The sequence below is a fragment of the Geotrypetes seraphini genome, chromosome 5, assembly GCF_902459505.1.
Source record: "Geotrypetes seraphini chromosome 5, aGeoSer1.1, whole genome shotgun sequence".
Taxonomy (NCBI): domain Eukaryota; kingdom Metazoa; phylum Chordata; class Amphibia; order Gymnophiona; family Dermophiidae; genus Geotrypetes; species Geotrypetes seraphini.
This window is the reverse complement of record NC_047088.1, coordinates 63,087,395-63,107,473: the sequence shown is the minus strand read 5'-3', so window position 1 is coordinate 63,107,473 and position 20,079 is coordinate 63,087,395. Positions and strand designations below refer to the sequence as shown.

The 20,079-nt window shown below is 44.5% G+C and overlaps 1 protein-coding gene across 2 annotated transcripts in view; it reads right to left on the bottom strand.

Moving 5' to 3' along the window:
• Positions 1 to 7,561, bottom strand: part of LOC117361646 (H/ACA ribonucleoprotein complex subunit DKC1-like) — a 91,561-nt gene extending 84,000 nt beyond the window's left edge. Inside the window, exons 1-2 of one of the 2 annotated variants that reach the window (XM_033947273.1) lie at positions 7,419 to 7,561; positions 6,629 to 6,690 (exon numbers count right to left, since the gene is read on the bottom strand). In XM_033947273.1, coding sequence (XP_033803164.1) covers positions 6,629 to 6,690; positions 7,419 to 7,446 — 90 coding nt within the window. In that variant the 5' untranslated portion in view covers positions 7,447 to 7,561. The remainder of the gene's footprint in view (positions 1 to 6,628; positions 6,691 to 7,418) is intronic. The other variant, XM_033947275.1, reaches the window with a different exon arrangement.
• Between the last annotated feature and the right edge of the window lie 12,518 nt (positions 7,562 to 20,079).

The following is a 20,079-nucleotide window of genomic DNA, read 5'->3' as shown; positions in this document are numbered from 1 at the left end:
CAAAACTACCTTAAGGAAGGAAGAATGGAACTGTGCGCAAGAAGACACCCGAGTCCGTAATCCGCAGAAACGTATGCCGGTAAGACAGAGCCTGAATCTCAGAAACCATGCAGAGCCACGTAACCTGCACCCATTCACTAGCGAACAAACCTGGGGAGAGCTAGCTCCCAAGGGACGGGTCCCTGAGCCCCAGAACAAAGGAGAAGGCTGCCCAGGTGGCATAGTGTGAGGTAGTCAACACCCCTGGAAGCAGACTTCCCAAAAGTCTATTTCCCGCAGTCCAAGATGTCCCACACAGGTAACACTGAAGTACAGTGGTGCCTCGCATAACGGACGCCTCGCACAGCGAACGCTGCGCATAACGAACTTTTTGTCTTGCTCCCTATAACGAACTTCGTTTCACACAACGAAGTCGCCCGAGGGGCCCGGGGGGGGGGGGGCGGAACTACTCTCGCCGCTTCCTAATGTGAGCCGGGAACAGCAGCACCCTCCTGTCTGAATGCAGTGTTCCATCATCTCCCTCCACCTTACCTTAGATGCCGAGTTTTCCGGCTTTCTTTTTCGGCCAGCCACACACTTTCAAAGAGCAGCACATGCGCGCATGCTCTGTTGTTCAATCTTCTCCTCTGACGCAACCGGAAACCGGAAGTTGCAGGAGAGGAGAACATTGATCAACTTCAGCAGCTGCGCGTGCACAGCTTTTTGAAAGCGTGCGGCTGGGTGAAAAAGAAAGCTGGCAAACTCTGCATATAAGGTGAGGTGGAGGGAGGGAAATGTAGGGCTGCAGAACGAATTATTTTGTTTTACATGTATTCTTATGGGAAAACAGGGCTGCAGAACGAATTATTTTGTTTTACATGTATTCTTATGGGAAAACGCGTTTCACACAACGAACGTTTCACATAACAAACTTGCTCCTGGAACGGATTAAGTTCGTTGTGTGAGGCACCACTGTACTGTGGTAAATGCTGCAAAAAAGCACACAAAAATACAGATATTAAAGAAAAATAGACATGAGCAGAAAAGACATGCTCCCTTTTGTCTGGCTTATAGGTTAAAACTGATTCTCTGGGAGGCGGTGCTAAGATAAGAGGGAAGGTGCTGAAGACTCTGAATATTTATGTCTCCCTATAAGCCTGTCTGGCGAGGATAGGCTCACAAACCGCTTGTTCAGGAATAGAGTGGGATGTACAAGAAATGGATGTTACCAGTGGTGAGCCTCAAGGTTCTGTTCTTGGGCCTGTTCTTTTTAACATTTTTATAAGCGATATTGCTGAGGGTTGTCAGGCAAGATTTGCCTCTTTGCGGATGATATCAAAATCTGCAATAGAGTAGACAAAATTTAATGCTAAGAAATGCAAGGACATGCATTTGGGCTGCAAAACCCAAAGGAACAGTACAGTTAAGGGGGTGAAGAACTTATGTGCATGACAGAAGAGTGGGACTTGGGTGTGATTTTATGTGATGATCTTAAGGTGGCCAAACAGGTTGAAAGGGTGACTGCGAAAGCTAGAAGGATGCTAGGGTGCATAGGAAGAGGTATGGCTAGAAAAAGGAGGTACTGATACCCCTGTATAAGACCTATGGCACCTTTCGGAAAGAAATTAAAACTGTATTGTTTGATAGATTTATCTCTTAAATAGAAGTCACACTAAATTTAATAATCTTATTCTGTCTATTCTTGAGTAACATGTTGTACTTTTATTATTTACATTTTGTAATTTGCCGATTGTCCAGCTCTCTTCAGTGTGAACCGCCTAGAAGTTGTCTGATCATGTCAGTATAGAAGAATAAAGTTATGTTATGTTATATTTAGAATACTGTGCACAATTCTGGAGACCGCATCTTCAAAAAGATATAAAAAGGATGAAGTCGGTCCAGAGGAAGGCTACTAAAATGGTGTGTGTTCTTCGTAACAAGATGTATGGGGGACAGACTTTAAAATTTTAATATGTATACTTTAGAGGAAAGGCGGGAGAGGGGAGATATGATAGAAATGTTTAAATACCTAGGTGGCATAAATGTGCATGAATCGAGTCTCTTTCAATTGAAAGGACACACTGGAATGAGAGGGATATGATGAAGTTAAGAGGTGATGAGGCTCTAGAGTAATCTAAGGAAATACTTTTTTATAGAAAGGGTGGTAGATGCATGGAACAGTCTCCCGGAAGAAGTGGTGGAGACAGAGACTGTCTGAATTCAAGAAGGTGTGGGATAGGCACATGGGATCTCTCAGAGAAAGAGATAATGGTTATTGGAGAAGGGCGGACTAGATGGGCCATTTGTTCCCCCCTAAACTGTATCATTCCCTTGGGTTTTTGCAATTTAAATGTATGACCTTTCATTTCTTAGCATTAAATCTTAGCTGCCAAATTTCAGATCATTCTTCAAGCTTCACTAGGTTCTTCCTTATGTTATTCATACCATCAGGGGTATGTACTCTATTGCAGATTTTGGTATCCGATCTTACCTGACAGACCTTCAGCAATATCACTTAAAAAAATGTTAAAAAGAACAGGCCCAATGACCGAATCTTGAGAAATACCACTGGCAACATCCCTTTCCAGTACAATCCCACTCTATTCCTGAACAAGCGGTTTGTGAACCTATCCTCGCCAGACAGGCTTATAGGGAGACATAAATATTCAGAGTCTTCAGCACCTTCCCTCTTATCTCAGCACCGCCTTCCAGAGAATCAGTTTTAACCTATAAGCCAGACAAATGGGAGCATGTCTTTTCTGCTCGTGTTTATTTTTCTTTAATATCTACTTTTTTCGTGTTAATACTCCTGTTATGCTCGGGTATATATTTATATCGTTAGCCAAGTTATACTAAAATATGGATAACATTTTAAGGCAATCAAGGCTTCAACTAAAGGTTTTGTTGCACTTTTTGAAATAAAGATGAGCGTATCTATGTTGTACAGTTACAAGTTAGAGTCATATAACTTCTCATAATATACTTTTGTTGATTATTTTCTATTGAAAGGTGAAATAATAAGAGTGGGATTTTGGGATGGTTGGTAAGGAAAGTTATAATCTGAAATATTTATAATGAATATCAATGTAGCTTATGTACTGTACTGTGCATTCCTTTTACATATGCTACAAGTGTGTGTGTATGTGTGTGTGTATATATATATATATATATATATATATATATATATATACACACTAGTCTTTAAACCCATTACATTAACGGGTGCTAGAATAAATGTGTCTGTTTGTCTGTGTTTCTTTATCTCTCTCTCCTTGGCCGCTGTCTGTATCCTTCTGTCAACCCACCCCCCAAGAAAAGCTATCTGCCCCCAGCACACACATCCCCCCCAAAGCAGCCCCCTTTCCCTCTCCCTAACTTTCTCTCCATGGCCCTCTTCTGTCTTCCCCCCCCACAGCAAAACTGTCTGTCCCCAGCACACCTCCCCCCAAAGCAGCCTCCTTTCCGTCTCCCTATCTCTCCATGGCCCCTTCTATCTCCCCCCAGCACACCCCTCCCCCAAAGCAGCCCCCTTTCCCTCTCCCTATCTCTCCATGGCCCCTTCTGTCTTCCCCCCAGAGCAAAGCTGTTTGCCCCAAGCACCCCCCTTTCCCCCAAAGCAGTCCCCTTTCCCTCTCCCTGTCTCTCCAGGGCCCCTTCTGTCTTCCCCCCCAGAGCAAAGCTGTCTGTCCCCTATACACCTCCCCTCCAAAGTAGCCCCCTTTCCCTCTCCCTGTCTCTCCATGGCCTCTTCTGTCTTCCCCCAGAACAAAGTTGTCTTTCCCCAGCACACCTCCCCCCCCCAAAGCGGCCCCCTTTCCCTCTCCCTATCCATGGCCCCTTCTGTCTCCCCCCAGCACACCCCTCCCCCCAAAGCAGCCCCCTTTCCCTCTCCCCCTGGCTCCCGGTATTGACCCCCTTCTTACTCTCTCTCCATCCCGGCGTCTTCTGGCCTGCTCCTCTTCAAAGCAGCCTGTGATCGTGGTGGCCGGCTTTAGCAAACCTAGCAGGCCGCTCTCCAACTCGATAACACGGTCCCTTTGACGCGATCTCGTGTGTCAGAGGGAGCGTGCTACTGAGGTTGGAGAGCGGCCTGCGAGGTTCTTTAAAGCCAGCCACGATCGCAGGCTGCTCTGAAGAGGAGGATCAGTGGCGCGGGCAGGGAGAGAGCACAGTCGCGCGCCTCCAGCCCCTGCAAGCGCCGTGAGGTGTCAAATAGAATACTGCCACAGAAGCACACCTCACGGCGCCAGGAATCATGAATTTTCAAGAGCGTGCTCTAGGGCAGTGTTTTTCAACCGCTGTTCCGCGGCACACTAGTGTGCCGCGAGATGTTGCCTGGTGTGCCGTACGGTGCAGACACTGATTAGGCCTCAGGCCGGGTCCCGCACGCGCTCCCATGAGACTCCCCCGGTCCCCGCTGCTGTTCAGTTTCGATCTTCTGCTCTGACGCAACCGGAAACAGGAAGTTGCAGCAGAGCAGAAGATTGAACACTGAGCAGCCGCGCGTGCGCGGCTCTTTGGGAAAGCGTGCATGTCGCCGAAAAACAAAACCTACAAACTAAGGTGAGGCGAAGGGAGAGAGCTGGCTAAACAGTAGGATCGATTGGGCAGGCGAGTGGTGGCTGTGGGGACCGTGCGATCGCTCGTGTTCCCGGCTCAAATTGGAAGGAGGGAGTGAAAGGGAAAAGGATTCTGGGCCAAGGGGATGAAGACGGAAAGAAAAACCCACAGCAGGAAAGAAAGGGAAGGACAGGCAGGTGAGCCAGATGCTAGAAGCAGGGGGGGGGGGGAAGAAAGAGGGAAAAAAACTAGATGGGGTTGAAAAGAAGAGACACACTGGTATGGAAGAGGAAGATAGGGGAAATCTGGACACAGGAAGGTAACAGAAAGAGGGGAAATTATGTGCATGGGGCATAGGGACAGAGACATAAAGGGGACATGCCATGGGGATGGTATATGGACACAGGGGGGGGCAATGACAGATACATAGGGGAGATATTAGAAATGGAGAAAATAGGAGCACAGAAACGAGATGGTTTGTGGGGATGGGACAGGGACCGAGCTCGCAGGCTCCAGTGGCTTGCACAAATTACATTGTAACGTGCCATGAAAATAAGAGGGAGGAAGGTAGATAGATAAGCCACGTGAGAGGAGCTGAAGGGTAGTAGAAACGAACAGATGGTAAAGGAGGGAGGGAAGGGTGGTGGTGGAAAGGAATAGGACAGACATTGAAGGAGGGTGGAGAGGAACAGACCCTGAAGGGAAATGTGGAAGACAGAGTGGGAAGAAGACAGATGCCAGACTATGGGGGAGCGGAGGGAAGAAGATGGGTGCTAGACCAATTGGGGGGGGGGGTGAAGGGAGAGGCACAGTAACAGCAAATGGAAGACGTAGAGAGAAGACACACAGTGGATGGAAGGAATTGAATGAGAAGATGTGGAAAGCAGAAACCAGACAACAAAGGTAGAAAAAAAAAATTATATTTATTTATTTATTTTTTGCTTTAGGATAAAATAGTATATTAGTTGTGTTGATAAAAATTTATAAACAAAGCCCTGCCAGCTGAACATCTCTTTCTCTAGTTCAGCAGCAGGAACTTTGATTTATAAGAAAGGAATAAGCTAAATATTACAGTACTAAGGCTTATATGGATGCAGCGGGGACGGTGACGGGGCGGTGAATGGGATGGCAGTGGCGGTGACGGGGCGGTGAAAGGGATGGCGGTGACGGTGACGGGGCGGTGAAGGGAACGGCTGTTAACGAAGAGCTACGTGTGTGTCTTTCTTCGATTCCAGCCAGAATATCAGCTTTGTGTTCAGCCAAACAGGCCCAGGTTTCGCACTGAATAAAGTATTTTATAATTTTTCACTATTCTGTTTACTTAATATTTCATAATAAAGTAATTATAAAATACTTTCTTTGTGTTTATTTGATTCCTATTCAAGAGAATTACTTTATATATAGTCAATATAGGCACAGAGTTACATTTTTTAACATTTTCTAATGGTGGTGTGCCTCGTGATTTTTTTCATGAAACAAGTGTGCCTTTGCCCAAAAAAGGTTGAAAAACACTGCTCTAGGGTTTTATTATTATATATATATATATATGCGCAATAACTATTGCCTATTTTGAAATTCTACTATTTGAGAGATTTTAATATTGATAAGACATTTCTAATGGGAAATCTTGTTTCTCTCCAATTAAAATGTTTATAGTTTCAAAACTTAAAAAAAAATTAAAAGAAAAATCTGTAACCTTCCTCTATAAAACTTTGGGCTCCTTTTACGAAGGTACGCTAGGGTTTTTAGAACAAGCACAAAATTATTGCGCGCTATAGTGCGCGGTAGCCAAAAATCTACTGCCTCCTAAAAAGGAGGCAGCAGTGGCTAGCGCGCTATTGTGCGCGTTAAGGCCCTAGCATGCCTTTGTAAAAGGAGCTCTTTGTTTTTATGTTTAAAAAAAATATATATTTACAGATTATGGTGTCAGTGCTGAGGGTGGGGGCTAAAAAACAGAAGTTTAACTTTTTTTTTTTAAATGCATCTACTTTTTTTAATACTTTCATGACAGTAAAATAGCTACTAAGCTGGTTTAACAGTCAGCCACTCTACAGCTGAATAAAATAAAAATACAATAAAGCATACTCACATCCTTCTCTGTCAAATATCGTCTATTATTCTTTTTCTTCTTGTACTTCTTACTTTGAAACACTAAGAAAGAACAAAAAATTTGAAAGGAACAATATAACAACAAATAAGGCTAAACAACTCTTGGGGGTCAATTTCTCCAAACAGGTTAGTTTTACGCATATCATGACAGGAATGAACTTCACTCTTAAGTCATGGTAGTGGAGTACGATCTCAGTCTCCCAAATTTACCACCAACACTTGCCATAATACTGTATTGTGCCAAAGAAATTATTTTAAAGAGTTCAAAGAGCAACTTAACCAAGTGTGCTCGGAAGTACTATTTGACCAAGCCCATGGCACGCAAAACGATGGAAAATAGTTCTGCATTTGTCAACATTTCTCTATTAACCCTGGGTGGCCCATCATAATCCCTACACAGTCCCTTAGTCATCATTTTGAGAACACCTTAATCTCTTAGCTTAGCTACTATAAAACAAAACTAGGAGCTGGTAAGGTGCATCTGAATTTGGAAGCCCTCAGTGCACTACTTTAATTTTTAAGACAGACTTCCTCTCCATTCATATGTTGTGTAAATGCAATAAAATTTACTGAAACAATGCGCTCTATATAGCCCAAGAAAACAGAAATTTTAAGTAGCACGTATTTGACTGCCCTCACAATCCCACACCGATGGGGGCCTCCGCCACCCTCAGTCTTATCATCTCCATCTCTTTTCAACTCTCTCCTGTCCAGCATGAGTAGGTGCTCTCATCTGAGGCTCGCCATCTCTCCTCACTCCCCCGTCCTACCTTCAAACTTTTCATCCAGGTCATCCATTTTTCTTCTCTGACGACCCACTACCTAGTCTAACTCAACGTCTTACTCCCAACCACCCATTCTACCCCGCCCCCTTCTGATACAACTTCCTGTTTCCGGTGAGGCGGGGCCGAAGAACGCCAGAAGGGGTATGACGTCGGTGACTTGGAAGAAATGTTTGAAGGTAGAATGCTGCGAGGGGGTAGGGTTTCAAGAATGCTACACAGATGCTGGATTAGGGCTGGGGGTTTGGATTATAGGGAAAGGAGGGAGATACTATGCTACTTGCGTGTGGGTTGTTCAGTGCTTGTTCTGCTGTGCCTCTCACGGACTTCATTAATTTTTTAAGCAGGGCCACTTTGGATTTTAATGATCGGAAGTAGAAATGGGGACATTTTCTCCCGTCCCTGCCAGCTGTCCTCATCTGCACAAGCCTCAAAATCACTTTAAAATCATAAGTGTTCGAGGCTTGTGCAGTTAAGGCAGCGTTTACAGGAATGGGACAGCGACAAAACTCACGCAGACGGAGCAGGGAAATTGAGTTCCGGGACAGGGAAAAATGTATCCCCTTGTCATTCTCTAATCTGAAGAAGAGCCGCCAAATATCTTTTCACATCGGACCTTGATACTTCTTGATCAGTGTGTGTCAATAATATCCAACACCCCAATCCACTTTCAAACTTAATTGGGGGGTATCCTCAAGGTTATGAGAATTTCTGCAAATGCATTCTGTTTTGTCTATGGAGAAATGTTTTGCCCTTTCATCGTGCAGCTCATCCCCCATCTACTTTCCTCTTTCTGGGGAAGATTCTCAAAACTTAACGTTGCCTTTAATGCGGTCACTAAACCTTCTCGAGCCATTTTAGCGTGCATGAATTTTAGCGGCAGATTATCAAAATGGCTTACAGTGGTCTGTTCTGAGCTTCCTAGCAATCTCCACCATGTAAATGGACTCATCAATATTTAAACGAGTACTCAAGGAAATCCTTTATAATAAAACCCTAAGTGCGCGTGCGCACTTGGGGTTTTGTGGTTCCTGCGGCGTGCTGTGTCCTTCCCTGGCCGTATTCCATTTTGGAACACGGAGCCAGGGAACACACCGGTGACTCTTCCCTCCCGCCCTCGCTCACCAACCGCTGCCACTCCTCTTCAAAGCAGCCTGCTGAGATTTTACGGCCAGCTGTAGCGAACCTCGCAGGCCACTCTCCACCTGGTAGCACGTCCCTCTGACACGATCTCGTAAAAGGGAACATACTACCGAGGTGGAGAGTGGCCTGTGAGGTTCACTACAGCCGGCCGCAAACCTCAGCAGACTGCTTTATTGAAGAGGAGCAGCAGCGGCAGCAGGAACCATGGATGGAGGGAGGGTAAGAACGGGAAGGGGGGAAAATGGCCACGGAGCAGGCAAGCATGGCACAACAGGGGGCCAGGGGGAGAGGAAAAGGGGGCTGCTTTGGGGGGAGGAGTGTGCTGGGGGCAGACAGCAATCATGCTTTGCTCTGGGAGGAGGGGGAACAGAAGGGGGCCACGGAGCAGGCAGGCATGGCACAACAGGGGGCAGTGGGAGAAGGAAAGGGGGCTGCTTTGGGGGGAGGGGTGTGCTGGGAGCAGACAGCAATCATGTGTCCCATACTTGTAAGAAGTGGAGGAGAGGGAAAGAGGGCTGCTTTGGTGGGAGGGGTGTGCTGGGGGCAGACAGCAATCATGGGGGGGGGGGAAACAAAAGGGGACCACAGAGCAGGCAGGCATGGCACAACAGGGGGCCAGGGGGAGAGGGAAAGGGGGCTGATTTGGGGGGAGGGGTGTGCTGGGAGCAGACAGCAATCATGTGTCCCATGCTGGTAAAAAGTGGAGGAGGAGAGGGAAAGGGGGCTGCTTTGGGGGGAGGAATGTGCTGGGAGGCAGACATGCTTTGCTCTGGGAGGGGGGTGAACAGAAGGGGACCATGGAAAGACAGGCAGGTATGTCGCAACAGAGAAATACAGGCAGGGGGCCAGGGAGACAGACAGAAAGAAAGACAGACAGGGGGCCAGGGAGAGACACAGACAGAAAGAATGACAGACAGACAGCATCCAAGGAGAGAGAGAGACAAAGAAAAAAAAACCCCTAGCACCCGTTAATGTAACGGGCTTAAACACTAGTTGTTTATAATCGCCAAGTGATTCTCCAAGCATGGCATCAGCTTTTGGTGATCAAAAATCAGTGATTAGTCCGGGGGTGCCTGCACTATGAAAAGTGCATCTCTGGTGTGTAGTTTTACTGTGGCTCATTAAATTTTTTTTTTTTCTTCAAAATTCACTTCACATAAATTATAGTAATTGTTTTTTTGTTTTGGGAGAACAAAAGCACACTGCTTGAGCGTGTCTATGTGGCCATTCCTTCCTGCTGCTGCCATAAAGCAATTGCCTCCCAACACCTCCAACCACAGGAGAGATGCCCACTCCTTCCCATTGTCAAGCAATCTCCCCCCCCCCCCCTCGCAGCAGCAGTAGCTGGAGGGATGCTCACTCCCACCGCAACAGTAAAACAACCCCCTCAATACACATGCACCCCCTGGCAGCAGGAGAGATGCCCACTCCCTCCACCACCATCATGCTCCCGATGATTCCCCAACCCCCTTTTCTTGTTCACAAAGTCCAGCCGGAGAGATGCCTTCTCCCTCTGGCCAACAGGCCTGCCTCTTTAAAATGGTGTGTTTTCCCCTCCCCGGCATATCCCGAGATGGGCCAGTGAGAGGTCTAAGGCTCTGTTTGGCCCAAGTTGCATACAGTCTCTCCTATGGGAGGGGCCTTAAGCATCTGGGTCAATCAGAACCTTAGGAAACCCCCTGGATGCTCCGGAGAGGGGCCTGAAGCAAACCTGGGCAAATCAGAGCCTTAGGCTCCGCCCTGGTGCCAGGGAGGGGAAGGCCCGCAATTTTGAAGCGGTGGGCCTGCTAGCCAGAGGGAGTAGGAAACAGGTATATGTCTGGCCAGCCTTTGTGAACAAGGTGGGGGGGTCGTTGGAAGCACAGGGAAGTCATGGATGCAGCGGTAGGGAGTGGGCATCCCTCCTTCTGCAGGGGAGGGGGGGGGTTGCTTGCTGTCAGTGGCAGGAGGTAGTGGCCCATTTAACCATTGTTTTACCAAAGCGAAACAGAGATCCCATGTTGGTTTCAAACTACAGGCCTATTTCTTTAATTAATGTGGATGGTAAAATACTGGCTAAATTATTGGCTTTAAGATTAGCCAAGGCTCTCCCTTATATGCGTTGCTCATAGATATTCTGCAAACAATACCAGATTGGCACTTCATATGCTCAATTTAGCGAAAACAAGAGGATCTGGCCTTTTCTGTCTCTTTGGATGCAGAGGTCTTTGATCGTGTAGAATGGACTTTCATGTATCAAGCATTGGATTGATTTGGAATAGGATCTGGTTTTATTCAAATGATTCAAATCTTGTATAGTTCCCCTTCCGCCAGATTATGTATTAATAACACATTCTCAGAGCATTTTCTGTCTGGAGAGGGGAGTTAGACAAGGATGTCTCTTATCTCGTTTGCTTTTTGATATTATTTTGGAACCCTTGCTGTTGGCTATTCAGCAGGCAAGGGAGATACAGGGAATTCCATATGCAGGTCGAGACTGTAAGGTTTTGGCCTATGCAGATGATATTTTGCTTCATTTGAAGAATCCTGAATCTACCATTCCGCATTTACTAAAATCGATTGATCGATTTGGCAAATTCTCTGGTTACAAAATAAATTGGAACAAATCAGAGGTTCTTCCATTAAATGTGCATTGTGTAAAAGGTTTATTTGACCCCTTCCCATTCCTTTGAAAGGAAGAGGGTATAAAATATTTGGGTATCATGATTCAAAGAACATTGGAAGACACAATGACAGTAAATGAAAAATCCTTATTATTGAAAGTCAAAGAAATATGTGAGCATTGGAACCCATTACATCTTTCTTGGTGGGGGAGAATCCAAACCATCAAAATGATGATTTTTGCCTGTAGTTTGTTACCAATTGAGTATGTTGCCAGTTTATTTCCAAGGGTCCTTTTATAAAAAATTGAACGGGATTCTTACAAAATTTATTTGGCTGGGTAAAACTGCTAGAATAGCCTTAGTATTTTTGCAAAAATCACAATCGGGAGGGGGGGTAAATTTTCCAAATTGTCATAGGTATTATCAAGCCTTCATATTGTGTCAGGATATGTATTGGATCCTTCCTGAACTCAGAGAATCTACCGGACTGGCTGATATCAGAGTCATCTCATGTCCCCATTACGTCCAAGCTGTATTTTGAGTATCAAACTGCCTAGAATATATAAGGACAATAGTATTCTTTTTTTTCCACCTGGAATACATTAAAATTTATTAATACCATATTTTTCATTCCATACGATGCACTTTTTTTCCACCCAAAAGTGGGTGAAAATCTCAGTGCTTCTTATGAAGCGAAGATACAAAATTTTTACCCCCCCTCACCACTTTTCTGAACACCGCCCACCTGCCCACCTTTTTAAAACAAACAACCCACCTGCCGCTGCCACCGCTGTCCCTTTTTCAAGCAGTCTGGTGATCCTGTACCTAGGCCGGCCTGCCTGCCTTGTGCCCTGTCCCGGCCTACCACTATACCACCAGTGGGGGGGGGGCAGGGTACAGAGCCTGGCAGGGAGTGTAGGGTTGGGTGCAGTCTGGCAGGGAGAATTTGGTTCAGAACATTTTTTTTTCTTGTTTTCCTCCTCTAAATCTAGGGTGTGCTTTATGGAGTGACATACACAGTAATTTAACACCTACTCCAATACAACAATCCATGTGTCAGTCTCTATGGTTAAACCCCATGATACAAATCAGCGAGTCTAAAATCCTCTGGAAACATTGGCTGCAGACAGGAATACATACTTTAGATGATGTAATCTCAAATTGGAAAATGCTAAATTTATTACAACTGCAACAGTCATTTGGCATATCAAAGTCTCAAGCTTATAAATGATTGCAGTTGAAATAGGCCATTCAGAAAGGTTTCCCTGATTGGCGCAACTTATAAAATCAGTATAGCTTGCCGGGCCCATGTTTCCAGACAGATTTGCAAGGGCATCAGGCTGCCAGGTGGTATAAATTAATATCTGAATAAAAAAAAACCTAAAAAAGGCATTTGGAGCATTGAGATAAAGCAGCAGATTTCTGCTACGCAATGGCCACAGATTTGGACTTGGAGGATGAGATGGACAGCGTCAGCATTTATGAGACAAACCTGGTTCTTTTTGTGACATAGAATTTTTTGGACCCCTATTCATTTACAAGAATTGGACAGTTCTAAGTCTAATAGATGCTGGCATTTTCATCTTGAAGTAGGGACACTGGATCATTTGTTGTTTTATTGTCCTTTAATACTCAATTTTTGTAAATCAATATGGAGACAAATTAATATGATATTGGAAGCATCAATTCCATTGTCCTATGATGTGGTCATATGTGAGACATTGCTGAAAGTTAAAAATCAATTAGACAGATATAAAAGCAGACTTCTTATAATTATGACAGGGATTGCCATGCAAATGAGCACAAGGAATTGGAAAAACTGGGACAGGCTAAACTTTTCCTTTTGGTGGGAAACTCTGTCAATTTTACAGATATGAAAAAATGAATACGGAAAGATTGGGACATAAAATATTTAAAGCAAGATGGGGTCAGTTAATGGAATTTGCTAAATCTGATTGTATAAGCCTTCAGTTCCTACTTGATTTTCACACACATCCAGAGAGGGCGGGAGGGGAATATATTTTGAATTATTATTTGATTGGAGGGGGAGAAATATTTTCTATTATTATTTGATTGGATTTAAGTGCTGTTCAATGTATTTCTTGTTGTAAAATTCTTTGCACTTTGTACTCAAATTGGAAATCAAAGATTTTTTAAAAAAGCACTAGTCCTGATTTTTGGGAACTGCACTTTTCACTTTCCTCTATTGAAAGAAAAAAAAAAAAAAAAAAGGATATTTAACCCTATCCTGCGTTTTCTCTCTTTTAACCAGCTCCCCCAGTTGATCTTATATCCAGCTAACTCTCCAAAATTTCCAATCAACTGTAGCAAAACTAGAATTGTTAATTCAGGACTAGTTAAGTGCAGTAAAATATCATCTGCATATGCTGAGACTTTAGGCCAGCATATGGAATGCCCCGGAGAGGGTTGATGCCTGAAATGTGTTCCCGAGAGAGGTGGTGGAGAGGAAAACAGTGACAGTTAAAAAAAGTGAGGGATGAACATAGAGGAACTAGAATTAGAAAATAGTAAATATTGAAGAATTAAGGCCAGTACTGGGCAGACTTGCACAGTCTGTATCTGTATATGACTGTTTGGGGGGGGGGGGGGAGGATGGGCTGAGGAGGGCCTCAATGGTTGGGAGGGTGTAGATTGACTGGAGTGAGCCTTGACAGACTTCAGTAGTTGGAACTTAAGAACAGTACCAGGCAATGATTTGGATTCTTGCCCAGAAATGGAGAAGAACCCCCCCCCCCCCCACACACACACACACACAAATTTCTAGATTTATCAGGTTGGGCAGCCTAGATGGACCATTCAGGTCATTATCAGCAGTTATATTACTATGTTATCATTGGTAGCCCACCCATGCAAGATTCTTTGGGGGTGGGGAGTGTGTCAAACATCATCATCCTCCTTTAACCAGGACAGGATTAATTTGTCAAGGGCCCCTAGGCATACAAGTACACTGGGCCCCCAGATCCATCCATTTATTTAATTTCTTTTATTTTAAAATAAAATAAAAAAACAATTACCATACCAGTGTACAGTTTTTCTTCTATGCAAACATCTCTTAACAAATCTCTCATGTATTCCTAGAGGAAGAGATCTTCAGGTGGCAGGGCTTTGGGAAGTCCACTCATTTGTATTTTGCATATAGATAGGCATGGGGAAAGAAAATTTAGTGCCCATCTTTTTACTGGACTAATGCATTTCTCACTTAGCTTTCAGGGGTTAAAACCTCTTTCTTCAGGTCAGTAAACTATACTGCTGTTACAGTATCCCTGTCCGAGTTAGTAAAAAAAAAAAATGTATTAAAATTAGTCCAATAAACAGGATCACCTTATTTCCATTTTCTATTAATAAATGATCAACAACCCAGCTACAATAATACTTTATCCTAAAGCAAAAAGAAACAAATATAAATTTTTTCTACCTTTGTTGTCTGGTTTCTTCTTTCCTCATCTTTCTCTTCCTTCCATCCACTGTCTGCTGCTTTCTTTCTATGCCTCTCCCAGAAACTGTCTGCCTCTCCCTCCCCTGCCCATTGATGTGGCATCTCTCAACTCCCCTTCCCTCTCCAACAGCCCTATGGTCTGGTATTTCATTCTCTCTTCTCCCTTCCCCCTCCCCCCCCCCCACACACTTCCATCAGCATCTGCCCGCTTTCTTTCCCTCCCAATTCCATCCAGTATCTTTCCCCCCTTATGTCTTGCTCTCTACCCCCTTTACTTCCCCCCCCCCATCTATCAGCCTTTGCTCTCATTCTCTCCCTCCACCACCATTCCATATGACCCTGCTGCTTTTTCTCCCTCCACCACCCTTCTATGCTTCTCTCTCTCCCTCCAAACTAACCAATGCCATGAAGCAAGATCCTGCGACAACTTCAGCTGCTGGCTCTGCTCAGGAAATAAGTGATGCCAGAGGGGGGTGGCCCGGCCAATGCAGGGAGTTACTACATAGTCCGCAGTGACTGAACATAAGAATTGCCATCTCTGGATCAGACCCTGGGTCCATCAAGTCCGGTGATCCGCACATGCGGAGGCCCCACCAGGTGTACCCTGGCATAGTTTTAGTCCCCATATCACTTTATGCTTCTCAAGGGAGATGTGCATCAAATTTACCCTTACCTGTATCACTCTATGCCACTCTTAAAGAGATGTCTCCAATCCTTCACCCAACCTCCACAGTATCCAACATCCCTCTCCACAAAATTACAAGTTGTTCCACATGCTCTCATATTTCAAATGTGGCCTCAGGTACACCTCCTCCACCCTTAGTAATGTTCAATAGCAGTAGGGATACCAGTGTTTTTATTCCTCATTGGCCCACATTCTTTTATTGCAGTTATTTAAGTGAAATATGAGAGCATGTGGAACAACTTGTAATTTTGTGGAGAGGAATGTTGGATACTGTGGAGGTTGGGTGAAGTATTGGAGACTGGTGTTGTATAACTCCCAACCATTAATGAAACAGAGTTAAATAGTGCCATCTTTAGTGTGAATGCACACTCTTAAGGAGATGTGCATCTAGTTTACCCTTAAATCCTAGAACGGTGGATTCTGCAATTACTTCCGCTGGGAGAGCATTCCAGGTGTCCACCAGTCACTGTGTGAACAGAACTTCCCGATATTTGTCCTGGCCCCCCCTCAGCTTCAGTCTATGTCCTCTTGTCCATGTCACATTGGACATTGTAAATAACTACTTTCCTTACTCCATTTTGTCAAATCCTTTCAGTATTTTGAAAGTCTCAATCAGATCCCCTTGCAGCCTCCTCTTCAAGGGAGAACAACCCCAGTCTCCTAAATCATTCTTCATAGTCCAGGTTCTCCATACCTTTCACTAGCTTCATTGCCTGTCTCTGCACCCTCTCTAGCAGTTTTATATCCTTCTTTAGCTATGGAGACCAATGCTGGATGCAGTATTCCAAGTGCGGTCTGACCATGGCTCTGTAGAATGGTATCATAACTTTCTCTGATCTAATCGTAATTCCCTTCTTTATCATGCCTAGCATTCTATTTGCTTTCTTCGCTGCTGCTGCATATTGCGCTGATGGTTTCAGGGTCCTATCTATCAGTACACCCAGGTCCTGTTCGGTCTTTCCCAGAGTTACACCTGACATATTGTATTTGTGATCTTTATTTTTTCCTGTCTAAAATGCATCACTTTGCATTTTTCCACATTAAAATTCATCTGCCATTTATCTGCTCACTTATCCAATTGCTTCAAGTCACTCTGGAGTTCCTCGCTGTCCTTCTGCAATCTGATTGTCCGGCCTAGCTTTGTGTCATTTGCAAACTTGATGATTACACTGGATGTTCCTTCTTCCAGGCCATTTATGAAAAAATTATATAAGATAAGATGGGTCCAAGTACTGAGCCCTTGGGTACACCCCTAGTCACTTTTTCCCATTCTGAGAACTTCCCATTTATGCCCACTCTGTTTTCTGTTCTCTAGCCATTTGCCTATCCATCTTAGTATATCTCCCTCTATTCCATGGCCTTGTAATTTCCTGAGAAATGTGGAACCTTGTTGAACGCTTTCTGAAAGTCCAAGTATACAATATCCACTGGTTCTCCACTATCAATTTGTCTGTTTACTGTCTCAAAAAAATTGAAGTAGGTTTGTCAAACATGATTTCCCTTTCCTGAACCCATGTTGACTGGCTCTCATCAGGTCATGTGCATCTAGGTGCTGGACTATGCTATCTTTGATCAGCACCTCAACCATCCTTCCAGGGACAGACAGACGTGAGACTCGCAGGTCTGTAGTTGCCTGGCACTCCTCTCAATCCTTTTTTAATATCAGCGTGATGTTCCCTATGTTCCAGTCGTCTGGTATCTATCCTGTTTCAATTGACAGGTTGGCAAGTTTTTGCAATAGTTCTCCAATTTCAAATTTCTGCCTCCCCTGCCCATTTATTGTCTGCCATTCTATCCCCTCTGATGTCACTTATTCTGAATGTGTTATTGATCTCTTGGGGAGGAATGGGGTTAGCGCTGCCAATTTTTCCTGGGAAGGCCTATGTTGCTGAAGAGAAAAAAAATCCCCGAGGCCTCTGTTTCTTCAGCAGGCCCTAGGCACATGCCTACTGGGCCTACCTGTTAATCTGGCCCTGCCTGCAGCAGCTGCTCTCTTCCAGTGACATCTTAATTTTATGGAAACCCCATACACCCATCATCATCTATAATAATAAAATGGTAAGCGCGCATGCGCACTCTAAAGCCGTGTTCCCTGATCAGTTGCGATGTGGCCACAAGAGTGCACATGTGCGTTCGTTATGTCACCACACAACAGTCTCCTCTTTTTCTGGCCCAGCCCGCTGAGAGGGAGAGCGGCGCTGGCACCAGGGGGGTGGATGCCAGTTCAGCTCGGCCGCTCCGTCTCTGCCGTCTCAGCAGCCTGGCCCACCCCCTCAAGAAGGGCTCCCGATGGCAGCGCTGCTCCTGCTGCTGTATATGAGCGACGCAGCGGATCGACCACATGGCGAACGGCAGTGGCTGACAGAGGTGAGATGATGGATTGATGGGAGATGGAGAGAAGGGAGATGCTGGACTGTTGGGGGGATAGACAGAGGGGAGATTCTGCTCTGTTGGGGAAAGGAAGGGAGGCCTACTGCTGCACAGGGGGAGCAGGAAGAGGTGCTGATGGACAGGGGGGAAAAAAAAGGAAGGGAGGCCTACTGCTGGACAGGGGGAAGAGGTGCTGATGGACAGGGGGAAGGTAAAACAAAGGGAGAAAGGCTGCTGCTAGATAAGGGGATAGTGAAGGGGTGGTGGTAGACACAGGGGAGGTAAAAGGAATGGAGAATGGACAGGGGGAGCACGCAAGGGGTGGTGGTGGACTGCCAAAACAAAGAAATACAGACAGCGGCTAAGGAGACAGAGAGAGAATAAAATAAAGACAGACATATATATATTCTAGCACCCGTTAATGTAACGGGCTATAAAGCTAGTGTTTTCTATAATGTCCTTTGTGATCAATAGATTTTTTTTTTTAAGCTATGAAACTAAAATTCCACATCTGTAACTCCAAACACAAATATACTATACCTCAACTATGTGTAACTGACCCTCACAACACATTGCACTTGCCCCATCTCCAAATGAAGACTGTTTTACAACTAGTTGCCCAGCATCCCAAAATAAATGGGCTGTACTCTAATTCCATTTGCTAAATGTGTTGAGATCTTCAACTTACTATAATGCACTATCAAATATTTCAAAAACAGGGGCTTCCAAGCATAATGTACTAAAAACCAAAAGTAACTTATAGGCTTACTGTTCCATTTTTAGTAGAGGTACACTGGCTACCAATTAAATATGATCATGTGACTTGGTCACCATGCAGCCCTATACCTAAACCAAGTGAGTTATATTGCTGAAATTAATTCTGGCTCTCAAACCAGATTTTTACATTTAAAATAAGTAGTGCCCTGCAGGTGGAAAGTTCTATCTTTCTGAAGGATTGAAGATGGGTAATCTTGGCACAAGACACAATTTGTTTTATGTTTAATAGTACCTGCTGTTGTCTCCCTTTGTCTTTTGAGATTATTCACATCAGGCTGAAAATTGTGATGACCCACAAGGCAATACTGCAAATAGTTAAAACTGCAAATAGTTAAACTAACAACATTTTATTGCCAGGGTACATTTAACATTGGTAGATGAAATGAAGACAGCAATAAGGATGTTTATTGAAGGGAGACAGGGTGAATAGGCAATTTGATAAGAGGCGGTGAATATGTTAAAGTGATAGAGGGACAGAAGAGTGAGAGAGGATGATGAAAATGGTTAGTCATCTTATACTTATTTTAAGCATTATACCAGTACCAGCTTGAGGGACTGTGGTGCTGAGCCAATGTTTGCATTGGCACACCCTCTCATATCTCCCCCCCCACCTCCTTCTGGACCAGGTGAGGCACTGGCCCAGGGCACTGATAAAGGCTGCCCAGATTGAGTCCAGCAATTCCTCTAGAAGTCTGAAGGTAGACCAGATTAGTATTTTGGTGCCTTTTTGCCAGGGCCTCACTATAATGATATGTCCCCACAGTGCACCAGAGGTCCAATACCCTCAGAGGGTAAGCAGAAAATAAAATCAATGACAGGCAAGAGTGCTTGCCTAAAATATTGTGTAGAAATAGGTTTTAGATATGCAATGGCTAGAAGATACAAAATCTTTCTATAAAACTTAGTATTAGCCTTAAGCATATGTTTGTAAGTGCTGTGTGTGGAGGAAAAACATATGGCTTTTCCATAAACTAGTTTACCTGCATAAATGTGTGGTCTTAAGCCTGAATAATGAATGTATAGGTGTGAAAAGGGAGAAAGAAAGAATTCAGCAAGATAGGAGGAAGACAGGGGGAGGGGGGTCCAAGAGAGGAAGCTTATGGGTTGGGATCTTGTTTTATAAAATAGAATCTATTGTGGTTAAGTACCCATAATTTAGAAACTGTTTAAAACAATGGGTAAGGAAGGTGTGAAAGAGAAACAGTGGCTAACCTTGCCCTCAGACTTTAGTTTCTGTAGCTATTATCTGTCTTTAAGAACATGCAGCTGGGGCTATTCTTTAGCTTAAGCACCAGATCTTAGCACAGCCTCAGGGCTCTTTTGTCAATCTTATGCAAGGTAATGCATTTAGGCAATAAGAATAAGGAATACGAGTATACAATGTCAGGTGCAACTCTGGGGAAGAGTGAACAAGAAAAGGACCTGGGTGTACTGATAGATAGGACCCTGAAGCCGTCGGCACAATGCGCGGCAGCGGCAAAGAAGGCAAATAGAATGTTGGGCATGATAAAGAAAGGAATCTCGAGTAGATCGGAGAAAGTTATAATGCCGCTTTATAGGGCAATGGTCAGACCCCACTTGGAATACTGCGTCCAACATTGGTCTCCCTACCTA